This window comes from Haliaeetus albicilla, chromosome 12 (assembly GCF_947461875.1).
Source record: "Haliaeetus albicilla chromosome 12, bHalAlb1.1, whole genome shotgun sequence".
NCBI lineage: Eukaryota > Metazoa > Chordata > Aves > Accipitriformes > Accipitridae > Haliaeetus > Haliaeetus albicilla.
Window position 1 is genome coordinate 10050033 of NC_091494.1, and position 22291 is coordinate 10072323.

At 42.6% G+C, this 22291-nt stretch overlaps 1 protein-coding gene across 3 annotated transcripts in view; it reads left to right on the forward strand.

The window, feature by feature from the left end:
- The window catches only part of RORA (RAR related orphan receptor A), a 379463-nt gene that overhangs the window by 308083 nt on the left and 49089 nt on the right, over nt 1-22291 (forward strand). The window contains exon 1 of one of the 3 annotated variants that reach the window (XM_069798005.1): nt 4859-5137. The exons of the other annotated variants lie outside the window; for them this stretch is intronic. Coding sequence (XP_069654106.1) covers nt 5107-5137 — 31 coding nt within the window. The 5' untranslated portion in view covers nt 4859-5106. Of the gene's footprint in view, nt 1-4858; nt 5138-22291 lie in introns of those variants that run through there. 3 annotated transcript variants of the gene reach the window in all.

Below are 22291 nucleotides of genomic sequence, written 5' to 3' on the forward strand. Positions count from 1 at the left end.
TGGTTTCATGTATGATTATTGTTGTCTCAGAAGCCAAAAGGGCAACAGCGCAGCTTCCCGATGCTTGGAACTTGTGTGTTTTAAACTCTTGTTGCATCTAGAACTGCATCCCTAGTATGAACTGGGACCTGAACACTTCACCTGACTTTAGGATGTATGATTGGGTTGCAACTGGAGAAAGGCTTCGCTTTCAGGATCACCTGCTTTTTTCCCATTTACCAGGTAGCTGCTGTCACCTTCTCTGGGCAGGGCTTAATTCCTCAGAGGAGCTATTTAAATGTTGGTAAGAAACGCATTTTCTATAGGTGTCTGAAGTACTGAAAAATACTTGAACCTTTCTAAATGTTACTGCTACCTATTTGAATCAATACAAGATTTCCTAAACGTTTTAAAGAACTTTTTTCATTAAAAGCATATGAAAACTTCAGAGAAATAATTAAAAATATGCATGATTATGTAAATTTATGCTGACAGTCTAGGCCCTTTTTTTTTTTTTTAAGCAAAAACATGTGGAAAACTTAGCTCTAGGTCGTTTTAACAAAGTGAAGAAGCTGTCCCTGCTAAAACTGAAAATATGGAGGTTCTGGGTGACTTATTGAAAAGTTTTTATGTTGTATTTCTCTTCCAGTAAGTAAAGTTTTCATCTCCATGGGAGAATGCAGCATGCAGTCATTTCCCTGCAAGAGGATTTGCATGCAGTTGTGTATGTGACAGTGATAGAGCAGTGGGTGAATGCTGTGTATCTCATAGTGGTTTGACAGCTTCAGCTTCATAACAGCCCTGTGTGGTTATACCTCCTTCAGACAGGGAGTTACTACGTGAGAAATTTTCTTCTGTCAAGAGCCTTTTTTCCTCTATGCTATATAGGGATGGAAGGTGGTGGTTACATACTGTATTTATTATTCAAATCTTAAACTTTAGTGATAAGGAGGTCTCAAAATTCTCCCTGAATTAAGCCTAACCTCCCAGCTTCACTTAGGCATGAATGCAAAACATGATCCAACAGTCTGCAGAAATGCTCTCCACTCATGTTCCAAGTTAGACAACATAAACATCCTCCTTTAATTATTTGCATTTAAACTACTTCTGTTTGGGGATGTCTTTGAACAAGTAGTTGGGAGTCGTTGGTTCATCTTGGAAGCTGAATGTATTACTTTGCTCAGTAGTTTTAAAAAGAGGTGGTAGGGGAGAGCTTTTCAGTATTTTCTCTCCTGGGCGTAGAACACTCAGCTAAATACCGGTTCCCCGATTACTAGGGCTAATAGCCATCATAGGTGTTTTCCCTTTCTCTGTTAGCAACTTAACACTTTTTTTTTTTTTTTTTTTTTTTTTTTTGCCTAGCAGAGGTTGAAAAGGTTGCTAGAAACAGTTGTTTCCCTCTGATTGTTGTGGAGGCTTGCGGTTAGGCGAACAAGTTGAACACCTTTTATATCGATAGGACACAAACCAATACCTGATAAGGTTACACAATACGTTAACATTTTTGAACTCGCAATCTGATGTTTATAGTCCCTGGATGTTTGCGCGTGGTTAGAACGCAAGTTCAGACCGTAGAAGACCCTTAGTGCTCACGGCTTCCCTCAGTCGCGCCGGGCCTCGGGCCTGGGGCGTCCGAGGCAGGTGAGAGCGCAACCGCCTTGCCTGGGTTTTATCTCTTGCGAAAGGGCCGGGGCGCGTCTCGCATCCTCCCGGCCCCCCGCCCCGCAGCGCTAGCTGTTTCGTGAGTGGTTTACCACAAGGAGGAGCACGCCGCCCCTCCCGCGGGGCCGCGCCAAGGACCGGCCGCTGCGGCGGCCTCGGGCTCGGGCTCGGGCTCGGGCTCGGGCTCGGGCTCTGCCCCGGGCTCGGCGCCGGGCGCTGCGCGGGGCGCGGCCGGGTGCTGCACCCTGACGGCGGCAGGCCGGCCCCCACCGGCGCCGAGTCCGAAGCGCAAATTCCCGCTGCGCGAAAACGCCCGCGTGCCGGAGCTGCGGTACGGTTCTGGAACCACCCCCGTTTGGGGGGCACGTACGTAAGCGGGAGACGTGCGTGCTCCCTGCAAGGGGAGCAGTGGTGGCTTGGACGTTGAGTAGCAGGCCCAGCCATCCCCCTGGGGCCAACTGCTTGTCTTTTCTGAAGACAAGGTGATTCGAAGGATGAACGCACGCCACGGTCAGGGTCTACTTTGCAGGCCGCTAATTAGCCTGAACCGTTAATACGTAGATTGGACGCCTTCAGGAGGTCTTTGGATGCAGAAATTGAGGGAAGAATTGTGTGTAACCTGACGCATGTAGTTTCTCACTCCTGTGAAGAGTATGCGGTCTTGCAGTGTTTTACAGGTATTTATCAAATGCTTAAGTAACAAGCACAATAGAGTACAAGCTTCTGGAAAATAGGAAGCATTCGTGGAAGTCAAATGAAACCCTGCTGTACAAGCCAGTGAGAGCAATTGCGTGTCGAGTAAACTGTAATACTGAGCTAAGTATTATTTGACTGGCGCATTGTCTTTGCGTTGTCATTGATACGGTGTCTGAACTTGAGCGAGACTTTCAGTATTGCAGTAGTTTGGTAAATTGGGAGGAAACGGATTTTGACTTGAATTTTCATAATGATGTCAAACCAAGACAGAAAGCTAAAGCGCGAATCGATGTGTTTATACACCCAGAAGTCAGTTAGCAGGTGGCTTAGATGGGATATTGATAGTAAATAATAGACTATCTTAATTATGCTTTTCTCACTTAAAATATCTGATGACCAATCTTCTATAATTTTGTGAAGTAAGTGTTGTAAGGTGTTTGTAAGAATGCAAAATCTGTGTCGGCTGCTTATTATTGAAGCCGTTTAACACATCGGATGTCATTCCAGATTACTAGTTGCATTTCAGTTGGACTGGAAACAAATACAGATCAGTAATAATGTAATGCTGTGTACCTTAAGGTTAAATGTCTGACAAGACAACTGGCGCTAATGGACTGTGACATTTTTCAAGCCGTAGGTCTGACATTACTTGCTGTGTCAGAGTGAAATGTTTACAACGATCTAACTCTGCATTACAATATATTAAGACATCATTCTCTTGTGCATGCTGCAAGTCTTCTGACTTGCATCTAAATTCCACAGCAGCAGCAGTAGCTGGCCCACGTGTAAAAGCACCATTTTCCGGGTTCTGAAGAGCTCTGAACAGCGCCGTTAGTGGTATTTGATTCAGTCCAGGATGTCCTGGAAGGTTTCTGTTCGGTACGTCACAACTTTAAAACATGTGCTGCGGATAAAACTCCATGAACACAAACCCATCTGGGACTGATCTGCCACTGTAACTTTTCTGAGCGGTATCTCACTGTATATGTAGTGCTATTCGTAGGAATGGCTTAATGTAAGTAAGGATGACAAACCCAGATCAAAAACTTTATGCCAAAGATACCTGCTAAATTTACCCTACTGCACCAGATTAGCTCATGGAATTTTTTTTAAATAAGGAAGATTTAAAACAATATTTAGCATTAATGGGACTTGAATGACTAGACTGATTAATGGTACGTATACCTGGATAGCTTCTAATCGTGTTTAAATAATATCGTACTGTATTAAGAACTCATTAAAGAAATAGGTAAGAATTAGCCATTAGGGACCATTTAATAACAGATTGTTTCGGTGTCCTCATCTCATAAATGCTCTTTCTAAATACAGGGCTTTGTTTCAAATATTAAGATGCTTCCTCTGGCTTCTGTTTATCTATTTTCCCTTGTCTTAATTTCATTAAATGCTTATGCTTCTGGTTAAATTATTATGAAATGTTATATTCTGTTATTCTGTCCCCTGTTAAGTACCTTGTAAGAGATCAATGCTTTTCTGCAGTTTTATGTTTTGTGATACTCTCTTCCAGTGGCTAAGACAGGACTTGGAAAAAATATTGGGTTTGTTAATGCAATTTTCACTAAAGTGGTGGCGGTTTTCTTTTTCATAGGTTGGCTTTTTTCTGTGTTCAGTCTTGTGCTATCCCTCTTGTATCGTGGATGTCTGTGTATCAATGATGCAAAACTTAATCTCGCAAACTGACGGTATGGTGACAGCTGATGCTATGGAGTATATGAAAGTAACTCCGGCAGTGGTATAATGCTTCGTATGTTCCAAGCAGATCCTGAGAGAATATGAACCCATCGCCAGACAGATTTAAAATGCAAATGCTGTTCGGCTTGATCATCAAGTCGACTATCAAGTGTGTAGTTGTGTTATGCCAAGATGTAGCTTCAATACGGTTATTTTTTAGTTAAAACAACACTTACACGTCCTTCGGAGCGGGGCGGAGGCAGGAAGGCGAACTTCGCCAGAGGACCGGGCCAAAACGGGCAGCGCGCTGATGGTGCTATCGGCTATTTCAGCAGCGCCGGTCGTGACCGCCCGCGCAGTTCGGCGTGCGGCTGCCGGGACTGACGCCCCTGCCCAGCCCCTCTCTTCCGTTCCTCGCTAATTCCGCCACCCCAACCCGACTCACCGCCCCTCGTTCAGCTTCCTAAGCGGCCGCCCAGAGCCGCCGCGGGGCGCGTTGCGGGGCCGTTCCCCCGCCGACGGGCCCGGCGAGCCGCCGCGGGCCGCAGCCGGGGCGCTCCGCGGCACCTGCCGCGCCCGCCCCGCCTGCCCGGGGCCGCGGCGGCACCCCCCCCCGCCCCACACACACCCCCGCTCCCTTCGCCGCTGCTGGCGGGCGCGGCGCTCCCCTCCCGCGGAGCGAAAGGCCCCGGGGGGGGGGGGGGCAGGAGGGCGGCGAGGCAGCAGCCGCCGGAGCCCCGCGGCGGGGGCGGTGCTGCCGGGCCGGGCTCGCCCCGTGACCGGCCGCCCGCGCCGCCCCTCGGCGCCGGCAGGGGAGGGGACGGAGCGAGCGGTGTAAACAAGGCGGGGGGCCGGGGCTGGCTTGATGTCAGCGGGTCACATGGAGCCTCATATGGGCCGGGGGATGGCGGCGCGGCGCGGCTCTCCGCTGGCAGGCGGCGGCGGCGGCTGCTGCTGCTGAGGCGGCGGCGGCGGCGGCGGCGGCGGTGGTGGTTCACGCCGAGGGCCCGGCCCGTCCCGCCTCCCCTCCCCGCCTCCCTGCCCGTCGCGCTCCGCTACCCGCCGCTTCGCCCTTGACAAATGATGTGTTTTGTGCTCGCCGCGATGAAAGGTAGGCGCAGCCCGCGGGAGCCGCCGCGCCGCGCCGTGGCGAAGCCCGGCCCGGGAGCGGCGGGGCCGGCTGGAGTTAAGAGTTCTCCGTGGCCTCCCTTTTCCGTGCGCCGGTGCCAGCGCTCGGCCTCCCGCTGATGCGGGGCGGCCCCGGGCGGCCTGCGGGAGCCCCGGGCCGGGGGGTGGCGCCGCCGCCGGTGCGGGGAGCCGGCCGGCCGGCCGGCCGCCCCCCCCCCCCCCCCCCCGGAGCAGGGGGAGCTTTTTAGGAGCTCTTGGAGGGACGGGGCGGCTCAGTCCTTCCCGTGAGCGCCGGGCAGCGCCGCTCTGCCGCGGTGTTTGGGTGCAGGCGGCATCGCCGCGTAGGGAGCGGAGAGGAGAGGAGCGGAGCGGTAACCCCGCGGAGCCGCTGCGCTTTACACGGTCGCGTACGAGTTAGAGGGTAAGAGAGAGCTTATCTGCTATGCTAGCACGGCTTTTCGGCGGGAGAGGTTACGATTAACGTGGTTGGAGTCGCACGAAGCGGAGACGAGCTGCCTGATCTTTCTGCAAACCCTCGGAGAAAATACGTACTGTAAAATCCGCTCTAGTAAAGGGGAAAAGAAAGTGCAGCATCCTGTAGGTAGCTGATGGGGCTGAAATGCCATCCTAAGAGGTGGCTGCTCATGTTTAAAAGGCTTTGGAATAAAAGGAAAAATAAGAGCTACTTAGCGATTTATTTTCTTTTAAACCTGAAGTTTTCTCTGCTTGCCGATCCGAGTCCTTAGTGAGGGGCAATGTCAGGCTGAGGAGAGTCAGACGACGTTTTTGATGGGAAATCAAAAGTTTAGAGGTATGTTTTCAGCCTGCCCCGTTTCCTGGTAAAATGACGTCCACAATAGAACTTTGCATTGAGATGTTTTTAAAGTCATAGTTGTTGCTTTAAAAAAAAAAAAAAAAAATCTAAACCCAGTAACCATCTTCTTCAAATACGATATTCTTTTGTCGTAATCTAAAGAGTATCGCTGTTGACGTCTCAGTTTGACGTCCCTATTAAAATACTGAATCTATACCCTTTAAAATATTTTCATGGACTTTGTAGGTAAAGTTTCTCTTTTTTAAAAAAAAGTATTACTTGGAAAAAGAAGATTGAATCCTGCTTGAGCTAGAGACTGTTTCCTTTTTTCCCCCACTTTGCAAGAGCAGTAGGTAATGCGCACCAATAATAGCGTAGTGTTTGAGGCACAGTAATTTTCAATTACTAGGCTTCCTTTTCTTCTTGGAGAGAAGCCTATGTGAATTAAAAGAAAAGCACTATATTTATTAATCATTAGCCATGCTGAATGTATTTGGCAAGAAAATGTAATTGAGTTGACTCAAATACTTGCGTCTGTAACAAAAGGAAATGCATTTTTTTTAAGTGCAAACTACATGGATATTTTAGCAGTCCCTTAGAATTCTACATATTCTGATAAGAGTTTTTCAGCATATCCTTTATAAGCCTGTTAGAACTGTGAAATCAAATAAACAAATTTAAAAAAAAAAGAAAAGCAGGAAAGTACACCAATTTAAAAAATTTAGATGTTGTAATTGCATTGTATGCTTCTGGACAGAGACTTAAGGTATGTTGTAAAAGAGCAGGCAGATGATTTTCAGCAACTCAACTTTGGAATATTTTTTGACTCTCTTGGGAGTTTCATTTAAACCAGTTTCTACACTGATGTAAAATCTTGGCAGAGCCGAGCTTTTGGGTTTTAAAGTGTAATTCCTAATGGCTTTATTATGAAAATACTTGGGTCTTTTTACAGAATATTTCTATGGTATGTTTCATTCATGTTTCATACTATTTAGTTTCCTAGTGCATTGAAAAACTTTCTTGGTTTCTTGTCCTTTCTCTAATTTGCTGGACAGGGTTCAGCTGGAGGAAATGTGTTGTCATTTGTCTTAGTGACCTCTGACTGCCATGAAATAATAGATTCACAGTCCAGTTTTGTGACTTGATAGAAGTAGACCAGTAGCATAGGGAATGCATTTTTATATAAGCTCAAAGGTACAAGGGAAAAATGTAAAACATGTAGATGAATTGAATATTTTGTTTATTTTCGGTGCTGTAATGGCATCTTTTGGTGCTTCTGATTTTTTACAGTTCTGAAGTTAAAGTGCAGAAAATTATGGGCTGCAGGAGAATATGGGTTGTTACAGATTTCTGTATTGGATTTTTTTGGTTTTTTTAAGTGAAAAAGAAGAGTATTCATTTCTTTCCTATTGCTGTTCAGGTAGCCCGAATGATACCATGTAAAATTAATTTGTGAGTAGTCGTATTTTTCATGCAACATAATGTTCTGGCAAATGTGCTTTCTTTCATTTTGAGAAGTCCTCAGACTTCCAGACTATATACAGGTTTGAATAAGTAAAGATATTGGCCAGCTGTCAGCACATTGATAGCTGTGCTAGTACGCTTAAAGAGCTGGAAAACAGACTAGTCCAATGAAGAGGCCAGACATGTCCTTAAGACAGGCTGTATGATAAGAAATGTAACTTTCTGGGTTCAAGCAGAGAGGAAAGAGGTTTTTTTCTATCTATTTCTAAGAAAATAGGCAGCGGTGAAGTATCAAGGTTCATAATGACTGAGTAAGTATCCTGTAGATTGGTGGGCTTTTAAAAATTATTTATCAACTTTTGTGAGTCTGTGTAGAGGATTCAGGAAGCCTTGCATTCTTAGTTTATAATATATGCAGGCCAGTTAACTGACTGATAGCTTTCCATGTGGTTACCAGTAAAAGTTTGCAAAGAAACAGGATAATTTCGCCAGCATGTTCACTGGTACAGATCTTATTCCTGTGAGAGTCTTCACTGGCAGAAGCTTCAAGGCTGACTTCAAGGAGAATAGTACTAAGTGCTATGAATTGGTGAACAAATGCTCTGCGCTGGAGTAGAAACATGGATTCAGTTGTCCAGTCAGTACATAACTGGAGGTGAGCCCAAGACAGAGGGAGCTAGATGCAAAAGCGTGGTATTCTACCATTTTTTGGTACCTACTTTGTAGAGAGACAGGGGTGAATCAGGCCGGGTTTTGGTGAGAGCTGAAGTACTTGACTTGTACTATCATCAGGCCCAGAAAGAAGGGTTTGGTCTACTGGTGAGTTTATGAAGTATGAAGATGAACCTAGCAATAGTTTCACTATCCTTCATGTGAACATCTCTAAATAGAGATTGGTGGGAAAGTAGATGTAAATTTTCTAAGCTTTTTCTACCTGGGTGTATTTACTGTTAAGGTAAAATTTGAGGTACTAGTCCTGACTTTTGCTGTGTGGACATCGCCAAAGTTGAATTTGTTGCTGTTTTGCAGAGGAGAGACCAGATGAGCAGAATCGGTTGTTACTTGGTTGTAAGGAAAACTGTTTCACTTTGGGGGTCTGTGCTTGGATTGTTGAAAGTATAACCTGTTTTCCGACTGACACTGTCTCTGAATGAAAATTCAGTCATTTAAAAATACCTATTTAAGGAAATAGACTCTGTTGGTTTCCTTATTAGTGCACGTGATTTTTGGATCTTACTGTATTTTTTCTGACTACCCAAGCTGTGGTTGGGCAGATAAGCAGGATTTCCCTTAATGCCTGGCTGTAGCGCTGAAGGGAGAGTGCTTTACTTGCAGCGACCTCCATGCTCCGGGCTCGGCAGAGCCAGGTTGCTCGGAGGCCCGTCCATCTGGGGATTTATGCAGTACTGCTTACTGCGGGTGAGCTTTTCTGAGTCTGTCAAGCCTGACCTTTTGACGTGTTTTTTGTCATGTATCTTGGCACCAACCTGCCAGCACGTTGGTAATTACTCTGTGTTTTTCACCAGTAAACAACTGCCTGTGGAAGAAATATCTTGTCATAGGTTGAAAAAAAGTTGGTTTACAAATTGGAGTATGTTTAAATTTGCCTTCACTGTGGTACTGTTGAAAGTTAAATCCAATTTAGCAAATACCCCTGGTACAGAACTTCTGTTGACTAAATATTAACAGAATCTGGCCTTTGGAATTGCTAGCTGAGAGACTGTTTTCTTGCTGCTTTAATTTCATACGGCTGATCTGAATGACTTACTTGTACCCATGATGTTTGTTGCATCGCATTTGCAGGATGAGATTGGTTTGAGGTTTATTGCTGAAATGTACTTTTCAGTCCCTTTGAAAGACTCAAGATTTGCAAGTAAAAGAAGAGGAAATCTGTCTTTATGTCTCGCTCTGTGATAATCAAAGGCAGTTGCATGCTCTGTACAAGTCTTAGTTGGGGACGCTCCTTTCAAGTATGGAGAATCTGTACATCCTGTTTAAGTCAGAGAAGACTGTGGGTGCTGAACATCTCGATAGATCAAACTCTAAACTTACGTACAGCTCTTGCCTAGCTGAAATGGTGAGCCTGTTCCAACTGGCTGGCAGTACAATCTTAAAAATAATTCTTCTAGGATAATTCTGAATAATTGGGGCAAAGCTGAAGTGGTCTGTGGATTCCAAGCAAAGAATTCTATACCCTTTAAAAAAAAAAAAAAAAAAATCCCTGAAGGGATGAGGCTGTAAAGGTGGGTAGTTAAGCATCGCTGGCGTTTGGGGTGTGGGCTGTGCACAAATATGAAATGTTGTCACATTTTACCCAGTGAGCTGATATGGGGGGGGAGATGGCAGCTGTTTCAGCATGTGGTGCGGGGTGACAGCCTGCAGCTTTGCAGCTTGGCTCTGCACTGGGGAAGTGAATGTTTGTATTGGCATTTATTAGTTCGGGGAGTAGTGTCTGGAGACCTCGGTCAAGAACTGAGTCCTCTTTTTATCAAGTACTTCCCCAATGTCTATGAAAAAGACTGATTTCTTTATTCATTCCCCATTATAGAGAGCCTTGCATGTTTGGGTTTCTTTTTTTGTAGGATGATGTACCACTCAATTTTAACCTTAAGGGGTTTTAAATCTTCTTTCTTGCTTTTCTTGCCTACAGTACAGTATAGAAATGATCACTGTTGTGTACTAATTACTGGCAGAGTTGTTAGTATTTCACCTTCACTACACACCATAATTTTAAATTGGTATATTTGTTTCTAAACTATACGTACTAAATCAAAACTGTCAAATCTTTGTGTCTCTCCCGAGTAGATACATGCAACTTTGTTTGACTTTGCAATTCTCTATCTAGTATTGGAGGACGTTGAGATGCAGCATGTTCTTTTTTGTTTGTTTGTTTGCATTCCCATGAGATAAGTTTTTGTAGTGTGCAAAATAACTGCGTGTGAGAAGAATTAGTTACTATAGTCAGGCTTGATATATTTTAGAATGTTATTCTGGAATTTTTTTTTATTTGCAATGAGAGAAAAAAATATTCACCTTTCTTGTATTTATCTGTGAGCTCTAATTTGCGATTACAGCTGATAACTCTTGAGATCAAGCAAGCAGTAGTTTTCTCCTTTTGTGATTTGTCTTTTCCTTGAGGACTGATATCTAAGGGATATGCACATAAGTAATAGTGGAGAAACTGTCTTCTAAACATCTCATTCCTTTTTGAAGATCAGTTTATTCTCTCTTTTGCAATAAACATGAACAGGGGAGGGGAGGATTCTGTCCTCCAAGAATAGCTATGTTATGAGAAAAAGGTGACTCTATACAGTGCAGACCTCTCTGCTTGTTGGATTTAAAAAAAAAAAAAAAAAATCACAGACTGAAAAGTTGAAGCAGAAAGCCTTGTTAGGAGATGTGGCAGATGGGCTTTCTTCTTATGCTTCATACTACTTTAAAGGGAGCCTTGCCTGTGGTTAACAAAGTCTTTAGTTTGCCCAGGTTTTTTTCACTTTTCTTGCTAGAGGTATTTAGGCTAAGAAGTTCTGCAAAATATAGGTTGGCAAGCTTGGTGCAGTTTCAGGCTGCTTCCCAGTTGCCTGCACCTTATGTTGAGAACACCAGGGAGTGACTCAGGGCGGCAGTGACTCACGGGGTGTCGTGCTGTTCCCCTCTTCAGAGTGGGGGTTAGCTGCAGTAGGGAGCTTGCTGGCAGACTTGGAAAAGTCACTGCGCTGGAGAGACCCCCTTGCGGTACCAGCACTCTACACTGAGATTGTCTGCCTGCACAGGTTGGCACACAGATTCCCGTTTTTGTGGAAAAAATGTCATTAAATTAGTGTTTGCTTCCCTTTTCCTTTTTGGTGTCAGGGGAGGGTGATTTTTTTTGCTGACAGGAGCAAATGGATATCCAGGAAAATCTGAGTCCAGCATCGTGAACGTTAGGGCATCTGCCTTGCGTCCTACCGTCACTCATTTTGTGCACGTGTACTGTCTGCTCAGAAGCACAAAAGCTGAAGCTGTTATTAGCCGTGCAGTTGCAGTCTCTGAGATGGCTAATGCTCCTTGTGCTCTTTGGATGCAGCCTAATGTGAATCTCTGACATTTAATGCTCTCACAAGTGCAAGAGTCTCCCCAAAGAAGTCTGGGGGTTCCACAGCACTGTTGGGGGCGAAGGGGCAGCCTGCTGCCCTCACCATCAAACACAGCCCATTTATTCGCTGCTGTTAGTGAATGCAGCTGGGTGCAGTTCATCTTAACGTGGACCTGCAGTGGTCAGCAGCACCCACTGCTGCTGCCCTTTAAGGTACAGCCTAGCTCCACTACACTTAAGCAGCTGACTTCAGTAAGGTCACAATTTCACTGCATTTTTTGTTTTCTTTCCTATGTGGTGGAGAGTGATGCAGGACCCATAGCTTGTGGCTCTTCTGTTTGTGCTTTGGGCCTTTTGTCATCTATGTACATAGCCATCTGGGCTAAAATCAGTGTCCAGAGAGGTATAATCATCCCAGCTTTCATTTTAAGAGCATTTATCTCAAAGCTTAATTAAAGCTACTTGGATGTAAATAAGTCTAACCTCTTCACTTCTGAACAATGCAAATAGAATAGTCAGCATACTTATAGGGTATCAGCCATGTAATTATTGTGTAATGTTTGTGTTCTTTGAAATACTGTGCTATTTATTGCCATTGAATCCTGGGACAAGGTGCTTCATAAAACCAACTGCGTGACTCTTTATTTATGCACTGTAGAAGAAGTTGATCATTCTCAAACGAGGGGGCGGAGAAGCGACATTAAATCTTTACATAGACAGATGCACTGTGACAAAGGCTTTGTCAGAGTGTTCATTCAAACTGAAGTGACCACAAACTGGAGTTTTGTCTGGTTGACAGAGTACCCTGGGCCGTGTTCCTGCATGCCAGGATTGCTTTTCACTGGCTCTAGGTGGTGCTGGTCTGAGGCGCTGCGGGCACCTGGCCCGGCGGGGCCCGCTTGGCCCTCCTGCCACCTCTGCTCACACCTGGTATGTTGAGAATACTCTCTGCACTGTCAACTAAAAATAAGGAAAAGGGCCTGTCACCATCGGCACGCGCTGTCTTCTGCAATGTGCTGTTTAGTATTCCTGAAGTCCTAAAGACTTCCTTATTCTTGCTGTTACTTCAACTGCGTGAAGCTGAAACCTGGGGAAGGATGCAGTATGGCCATGGCATCTGCTTCCGACCCCCGCGGATACCAGGAGCTGATGTATTTGGTTCTGCTGGTGCATCGACCTCTCTGCCCCAGAGGCAAAGGGGGAGGCATCTGGGACACTGAGGTTTTCTGTATACCAAGTTATACAAGTGAGGTAGGGAGGTATTTTGAACTGCTTTAGTTATATAATCTTAAAATAGGCTGGGTGGCATGCACATGAAATGCAGTTGAAAGCTGTGTTTGTTTCAGATGACTTTTATTTTCGACAGAATTGTCTTAGTTTTAAATAGTAATTTTAGAACAGATGAATCGGAGTAGTGGGAATAGGATTGCATGCAGAGCCTCAGGTTTTCAGTCACCACCACAGTTTGAAAGGGGACAAGGCTGTGCTCAGGCATGTGTTTGTGGTACTGAATTTCTACCTCTTTCTCCAAAACACCAGGTAAGTTGGGCAATTTTCTCCCTTCATCCAAGTATCATTTGCTGTTTAAGACCTAGTCCAATTTACACGATCTGATTAGAAATCAAGTTCTCATTGCATGTGGCACTTAATTCACACCTCTTGTGAGACTGCCAGAGGTCTTAAGAGTTGATAGTGTGCCATGGGTTAAGCATGCCTAAAACTTACGTGAGCTGATGTTTACCTGACTCTTAATTCTGAGGAGAGAAGCATTCTCTTGTCCAGCCTCCTCTACTTGGCCCTGTGCCTAATGGGACATGATTGGAAGTGTCATTTATATTCTCACCCCAAAAGAAGGTTAAATTCTCTCTAAGGCCCAGGTGTTCTTTGCCTGAAGACTTTAGTGTAGGTAGAGTGTAGAAAGCTGATAAAAAGTGATCCCTGGTCGTCAGAACATTTAGAGCTTCCTTTCTGTACGTAGGCATTTGCATGCTTTAATTCTGACTTATATTTGAATGGTATAAATTGCTCTACTACTTGACAGGAACAGCAGTAGCTGCTCTCTTCCTGTATCAACTGTAATGTTAGTGATAATGGGTGCATTTTTGCATTCAACTAAATTAATTTGCTCATCTTTGTGTTTGATTTGGCAGAGTAGTTATTGTGGGAAAACGCACATTTTCTGGTAAATTTATAGAGATTACTTGAAGCTCAATTTGGGAATTAATAAACCCATCTTCTGCACTGCAGAAAACTGCTTGTTGTAGATTGCCACTTGTTTTTCCCCTCCTTGGGACTAGCTGCTCCTAGTTTACTGTAGAAATGTTTGCTTGCTGGGTCTTATATTACTAACCAATTTTGGAGAATATAAATGTAAGTGAAACTACCATTTGGTAGTAGGTTTCATACATCAAGCTGGAGCACTTGGGTTTTGGAGGTGTGTTTGCAACTATTGCTGCAGGGTCATTCTCTGCCACGCAGAGAGGGGCAGATCATTAGTGATCATCTGGAGTAGCTGAGCTTATGCTCAGCATTGGTTTTCCTTCAAAAGGACACTCCCTGCAATTGTTGGATTGACAGAGATGTATCGTGTTAAGCTTTGGGTAGAGTTTTTCTTGGACCGTGGGTGCGTTGCTGAATTAAAAGAAGTATTTGCTTAAAATATGAGTACATAAAGATGTTTATAACTGCTGGATAGATTCTTGTATCAACAGATAATAAAAAAAACCAGACAGGTTAATTAAAGAGCCAGAGATGTTTCATTTGAGAAACCTCATATACATAGGCGCCTTCTAAATGGCTGAGGAAAACAGGCCCAGAGCATTCCTCCCTCCCCAGATGCTCCCCAGTGATAGCAGGAAGAGCAGCAGTGGTTGGCAGCACTTGTGGCAGCCAGCAGTGTGGAAAGGCACTGGGCTGGAGCGAAGGTGTAGGGGCTGGAGCAGGGCCAGCGGAGTGAGCTAAATAAAGGAATTTATTTTCCTATTGTTCTCTTCAAGGAGGATCAAGTCTCTTGCATGGGATGCTTTGATTGAAGCTCTATGTGAAACCTCTCAGTAACACGAGCAATATTTCGCCCTTGCATTTTTCTTGGTGGGTTATTTTACTGCACATGATAGAATCTGAGTGAGTGCTGAGAACCAACTTTTGCCTGGACCTGAAAAGGCCCTGAAAATGTGATGTTTCTAGTATTGCTACGGCTGGCTCTATTTAACCAGATTTCCTAAAAATCTTCTGGTATCTCTGGGAATAACTTAGCAATTCCCAGCCAGAAAGGTGGAGTGCAGCACCTGGCTGCCTGGCATGGCTAGCACTAGAGTGCTCCCTCCATTGCATACATCTAGCTCTTAACACGCATTTTTCGTTACTGAGCTGCTAGATATTTTTGAAAAAGAAGAATCGGTATCTGTAACAAATTTGTTTCATTTTAGGTTCTTTTTTCTCTCTCAGTAGAAAGGACTAAGCTATAATATGTTTTCCTCACTTTAAAATTTTAACTTGAAATTAAAATGTTCAAAGTAGTGCATTTCTCTGGCTGGTACACTGACAATGTATCTTTAAACTAGCTGGCTGGGAGAGGGGCATCAGTAGCAGTACTGATTTTGTTGTGGAAACCTAGAGCTCAGTATGGGGAAACGTTCCCTCCTTGCTGTCACTGTTCCAAAATATTCTAATTTTCTTCTGATGTTTTCCCTCTCAACCACAGTGTTTATACTTACAGAAGGGAAAAGTAGCCAGACATAAAGGTCATGCTATAAAGCAGAGACCTTTTGAATGGCAAAATCTCACTCCAAAGAATTTCTGCTCTTAGGATTGATTTAAAAGCCCTTGCAAAAGGGCTTCAGAATGGAAACTCTTTTGATTGTCTCACACTGGCAGCTCTAGCATCTACTGGTGGTAAATTTGCACTTTATAACGTGTTATTCTTGCCAATGTTGATTAGTGTTTTGTCACAGAAGTAACTAACTTTTTAATTTAATCTGCCATGGTATTGTCAGTCTGAAATTTTATGTATACACTCTGCATTATGCAAACTGTACTGCAGAGGTTACCTCTGGCTCTGGAAGTCCCTGAACTGTAAACTGCTGGAGGCTGGCAGAGGAGCCAGAGAGGTACCACTACATGCTTACCTTGGCTTTACACTATTCCCAATGCAGCTGCTCCTGGTCACTGCTAGAGTCCAGGCACCAGCCCAAATTATTTAAAAGAAACTGAGGAAATGCATACTTGACTAGGTAATTATACTTTATGTTAAATACATTCAGATATATTAGCTAATGCTTGTATTAATTTGTAATACTTGAAAAACCTGATTGGATCTTAGTTTTTAATCAAGTTATCATTCCAGAAGAGTAGCACAGTTCTTGTGGAAATTCTGAAAACAAGTTACTAAGAAATCTGACTCATAAAGCAAGTGCCTTGTGAAATTTGAATGTTTAGAAGGGAAAATGACTGGCAGCTCCTCTTGTAAGCACGCTAGTTGCAATAAAGTATAAAAGTTCAACATCAAAGACATCCCTGCTTAGTCTGTGGCATATTTGTACATCAAAGAACAAATACAGGACAAAAGGAACTGTATAGAGATACAGTTCAGCCTTCAGACAGGTCCCTGTGGAATGCTAGAGAGCGCTGCTTTCATAATGTGGAAATTATCTCTGGCACATCTTCATTTCTGATTTGGGGAATAGGTAAGATTAAAAATTAAAAGTAGTGCCTCAGAATCCAGTCTTGCCAATATACTAGGTAAGAGAGTCTGAGCTTACGTGAAGCCAAGCAGTCCTGTTTCTGTGACTCAAATGTATAAACATGGGTGACAGATAGGAAGTGTGTGTGCAACACTGCCGTGACCTGGGTAGGGGAGGATGGGCAAAAGGTACGTAAAATGCATAAATGAAAGCTAAATGTCTACTTTTACATTAATTCTTTTTATATATTATTATGTCTGTTGCCAAATACTGTATCATGTTGCCCAAAGAGATTGTAGAGTCTCCATTCGTGGAGATACTCAAACCTCGACTGGACACAACCCCGAGCTGTAATTGACTGTGCTTTGAGCAGGGGCTGCACCAAGCAATCTCCAGAGGTGCTTTCCAACATCAACTCTTCTATGATTCTGTGAGAATAACACTTTTATAGTAAGGCAGCTGTCTACTTATATCTTTAGCTATGAGCCCTCTTAAAACAAGACACAATTTGGCCAAAGATGTGACCAGCTCCGGCACAGCGAAAGTCCACCAAACTGATTTATTTTTTACTGCTTTTTCTGAGCTTTTGTAGTGTGCAAATTGGATGTGTTTTTGCTGATTTGGCCTTTTAGTAGTTTGTTGTGGGTTTGTTTGGTTTTGGGGTTTTTTTTAAATCCCGAATTCCCCCTTAAATTAATGAGAAAGTTTGTGGATGTCTGCCTTAGAACTAAAGAAAAGTAATCTTCGGTATCTAAAGCACATGTCCTCTTTCAGAACAAGGCAGGGCATGGGAAACTGATTCCAGAAAATTGTTGGACTTCTGTTGACCAATTGGTGGTAGCATTGTGTTGAAGGCAGTGGAGACTTTGCTATTAATTTGAATGTATTTGTTTTAATATTAAAATGTAAAGTAGGTCACATCAGTTCTTCAGTTCCAGTCTTTCTTCTTCATTTGTATTTCTTATAGATAAGTGCTGACTGCTTATGTGGTCTATAAAAAAATTTAATCATAAAATCCAGACTAAATCTGAATTCTTGAAAGTTCAAGTGTGCTTGGATCAATGGTTTTAATACTAGTTGCACCTTTTATGGAGATAGTATTGTCAGCAGACTCTTATTTCTTTTATTGCAGAACTAAAAATAGTTACAATTTCATGGAATCATTAAGAAATACAAAGGGTTTCTGTTAAAAACCCTAGGGAAACCTGATTAGGCGTACTACTGTATAATTAATTAATGTGCTACTACACTTGGAGAAGTAGTGCATCAGTAAACAGAAGTCAGAATGTAAAAGGCTAAGAAGAACTGCTGGGAATTGCGTAAAGACATCAAGGCTTGAAAATAACAATTTGGGCACCTCGGGAGAGACCAGCATTTGCATTTGGTGGAAGGACAGAAAGCTCTCCAGAAGGCCAGGACAGGGGGAACTGTGAAGGCTTAGGCTTGTGCTTAGCACTTTCCTTTGCCAATGAAACAGCTGTAAACCCCTTTGATATTACTGGTTGCAATATTCCGTACTACCTTCAAGTTAATGTTCTGATAGTTCCCTAGACTTAGACTTTCTTATGCTTTTAAAACAATGTCAGGTTAAGTGTTGTTAAAATGTTCCTTTTGTTAATACTGTGCTTTAAACACATTCATTCTCATAATTAAGTTGTTGCTTGAGATACGAAATGGATCACTGATTTGTCAGCAAGTAGTCTGTAATTATCTCTTTGGTAAAGTCAGGGTCTTTTATAATGTTACTGTAAGAAGATGCAGTAGTTGTGTGTGTAGGGATCAGAGTTGGACGTGATGATACATGAATGAATTATTCTTCTGGAAATATGTTTAAAACTTGTATCAAATCCTTTGCTGCTACTGCACTGCCATAGTGTTACGTGGAGAAAGAATTCCATCCTGGGACAGTATGTGTACCGTGATGAGTCCCTGTGGCCAAGGAGGAAGAAGGAGCTATTACCACAAGCTTCCAGCATTTCAGAAACGTTAATTCTTGGCGATTTGTGGAAGACATTACAGAGAAAATAGGTTCATATTTTTCTGTTTAGAGAAAAATATAACAGCTTTTTTAAAGGAAGCCCATTTCTGTATCTGTTGCCTTGCCCTGTTGATGGGGAGAAATGAGCTGTATTTGAAGAGCTTTACCGACTAAGTGGCTTTATGTGGATCTTGCAACATGTGTGGGTCCTTCTAACAGCATTGCTCACTTCTGCATACAAGGGCATTGGGGAGAGTTGAGGATGCTCAACACACTGAAATCAAGCCTTTTCTCAGAAAATTATAATAATTGGTTGTAAATAGTGACCGTTGCTCTCAAGTAAATGTAATGGCTTTGTGTGTACCTTGCTGTGAGAAATTAACAGCAGACGTGTTTGTACTGTGCTGTTAAAAGAAGGTGGAGGTTTCCTCACTTGAGTATGTCAAGTCCTGGCCTGCTAGCTGGCATAGAGTGTGTTTGGAGGAGACAAGAGCTTTACATTTTAGAAAGACTAATCAAATGAATTCAATTTATATGCTAAATTGAAGGAACTTTTGAAAGAGCTTACTTTTGAATTAAAAAAAAAAAACCAAAACTAACTCTTTAGAGACTGTTTTTCCCACCTTTAAAATACCTGAACTGTCAAGTTAATAGCTTGTTATTTTAGAGAGTATGTATACGCGCGTGCACAGGGAGAGTTGCCAGCAACTCGTAAAATCAAAACCCAAAAATTAAATCCTTCTATATCCCCCCCCAAATTGAATTGAATTGAAAAATTTCTTAGGGAGGTGCCAACAAAAAATAACATGAGGTTGTATAGCTTAACTTCTTTTCTTGGATTGTTGCCGCATTATTAGCGATTTGGTAAGCATGCTAAGTTCAAATTTTGTATTAGCAGTGGGTGGGATCTCTTTACATGCGAATGAATATTCTGAATGGGCAACATGCACAGATGTCCAACTTGTCTCCTTGGAGCCTAAAGTTGAAGTCCTAGGAGCATGTCCAAAGCTAGCATAAAGCTATGTATCTCACATGAGAAGCACTGCGGTGCACTGGCTAAGGCATTATTTCTAAATTTGAGTAAGTTTTTGTTAGCCAAGCATATTTTCATTGGGAGAAGTTTTACAGTTTTTGAGGACTCTTATCTACTTCTAGTGTAAAAGCACCTTAATAATTGAAATTACATAGCATGACTTCAAATGTAATCACCAAATATAATGTGGGAGAAGAATTAAATTTAATTATAATTAATTCCAGTTTCAGAAAATGCTTTCAAAGTTGTATTAAGCTGGATACCAAAATTATATCACTTTGGAAAATGTTCCAAGTCTCCAAACATCTCAGTAAAGAGCCTGTTTCACAAAGAACTACTTTGATCCAGCTATCTAAGAGATTTATCCAAGGAGACAAAACCCAGATTGCTTGCTGCTAATCCCGTGCTTTACAAACAAGATTTTAATTTTTATTCCCTTTACTTGTTTTTCAAAAATTCAGGCAGATATACAATGGGATGGTTTCTTCCCGTAAATAATTAAGCCCATTGTAAACAATGTCAGTAGAAAGTAGTCTTGAGATTAATTTAGGTTTAAGTACCTACTCATTTTTTCCTTTTGAAGACAATGTCGTGTCCCAAGCAGTTGGAATGCTCATAAATCATGTTAGTAGAATGGGAGAAATTATCCCAAACTTACTATCTGTTAGACTTACATTTCTTGTCAAAACTTGTTTGTTGCCTCAAAGACTATCTCATAGAAGTTGTCCTTTAGCTTGCTTCATTGCAAGTAGCTGTAAGGTTAGTGTAGCAGATCCTGTTCGTATTTCTCTTCACATTAGCGGAGTTGCTTGTGTGCTTCAAATGTGCAAGTAGTTCCTGTCACTGAATGCAAGCAGGCTGAGCTGCTTCTGTGCAATACCTTTCTGATAACACTGCGGAAGAACTCTTCCCTCCTTTAATATGGGCCAGTAAGGAAATTAGGTCTCTCAGTGAAGCTGTGCTACTACTCAAAATTATAATCTTTTCATGATGAGATCAGATATTTGAACAACCTAATCAAAGAAGATTTAGCATGGCCTGGAAGAATAAAAAGCATTCCCACGCCCAGAAAGTTGAGTGTAAATACTGTGGTGTTTTTCAGGGAAAACAGCATCTGGTAATAGAACACAGGAAGAAGCCAAAGGACCGTATTCTTAAAGAGAAAATACCTGTAGCACTGAAGGAATGAAAATAAGCATGTATTTGTTTACCTGTCTGCTAATGCCATCACAGTAGTTCCAGGTACATTATTCAGTTGAATTAAAGAACCCACCTAAATACTTTAAGGCTTGTTTATTAACAATAACTGGTTTTAATGTAAGACATGGTAAATTAATTTGGTTACACAATTTATCAGATGCTGCTAAATGTTGTGGATGTTATTAGTTATTAAGCAACCAACAGTTAGTCTGGAAATTTATTAAATCTCAGGACATTGCATAAATAGTCCTAGATGGGAAAAATAATCGCCAGTTTGGAAGGTGAGTATCCAGTCTGATGCTCTGGACAGATGTCCTGCCGTCATACGGAAGGGGGCTGTGCCAGGCAGCCGTATGCTATGAATGTACTGGTGAAACTTCACCCTGCCCTCGGCAAAAGCCGGCAGAAACAGGCTTTGTGGCAGGAGTTAAAAGGAGCAAAGTGGGCTGGAATCCACCCCAAAGCAGTGGGCACCGGATGTGTCACTGAGTGCTCCTCAGACTCCTGAACAGCCTGTCACGGTCACAGTCATGTCTTTCACGTCCTTTCCTTGTGATCTGATACTAAGCTGGTGAAGGGCTTAAATCTGTCAGAAGTTGGACCTGTAATAAACTGTCCGCTTGCAGCTGGCCACCTGAGCTGGGGCTTCCTCTCCTGCTGGGCAGGCTTTGCCTTGACCCGCTCGTTCCCTGCATAAGGCCTGGCTGGCGCACCTTCTTCTGTGGGCGCTGCTGGAGAACAGCAGCTCCCGACCACTGGGCTGGTGGAAGAGCTCTGCTTTTCTTTGCTGGGAAGAGGGGCTTTGCACTTTGGTGTTTAGGTGGAGGAAACGTTGCACTTACTGGATTCAGGAAGCGAGCTGTGTTTTCTTTATGAGGCTGAAGAGCACCTCAGAATGACATTAGCAATAGGTAAATCTGTATAAATTCTCACTTCTCTCTCTCTTCGTTTCTTTCTTACTGACTGCTTTAAGCAAATCTTCATTTAGTTTTTTTTAATGAAAACATTTTTTTTTCTGTAGTGAATCTGTCAGACAAAGTAAATTGACATGTCATGTAATAGCTTTGTGGTTTGCAGGTTTTTTTTTTTTTCCTTGTTTTAAGTTGATGCCGAAGATGTATTTTGTTGCTGTTACACTGTGATGGATGAAAGAACTGCGCTGACTTTTATCCAGGAAAGGGAAGCGAGTTGTTTTCTTTCAAGGGCTGTAGATCAATTGGTGTCTTACAGAAGTAATACCATGAAAGTGGGGAAGAACTCCTCTTTGATACTCGAGTCTTTCTGTTTCAGTTGGTACAATAATGGGCTTTTGAATTAAAGGTTTGTTAGAGCTTGTATCTGTTTCGGAGTATTGACAGCCGAAGCAGACTCGCTGAGCCAAAGTTTATATGTTTATCCAAGCCTGTTAAAATCAGAATTTATGTTGACTGTACTAATGTTTAAGCTTTAATACCACTTTTCTATAGAAGGCTACTATTTGAATTTTCAGTGAAGTAAATTTCTTTACAATATGCCTTTGAGTTATGATTTATAACTGGATTCATATAAATAAATGCTTTCAGCTAAATGCTGTTGAACTAATTCCATTTTGAAGTCATTAATTATATTTAGCTCATTGAAAAAAGGAGGGGGAAAGGCATCAACTAACCCTATATAAAAGGGTTTTTTCATAATTGTTTTGTGAAAAGGGTTTTGGGCCTCTTAAGCTATGAAGAGCGAGTGGTTTGTTGGGTTGGTTGTTGGTTTTTTTAATCAAAGGAGTGTGAACAGAAGCTAGATAATGCATTGCTATACCGCAAAGACAATTCATTTTGAACAGGCATTAATACACTTAATGCTTTTTGCTTTTATCATGTTAAGGTCTTTGGCTTTGCAGTAAGATCTGGCTGCG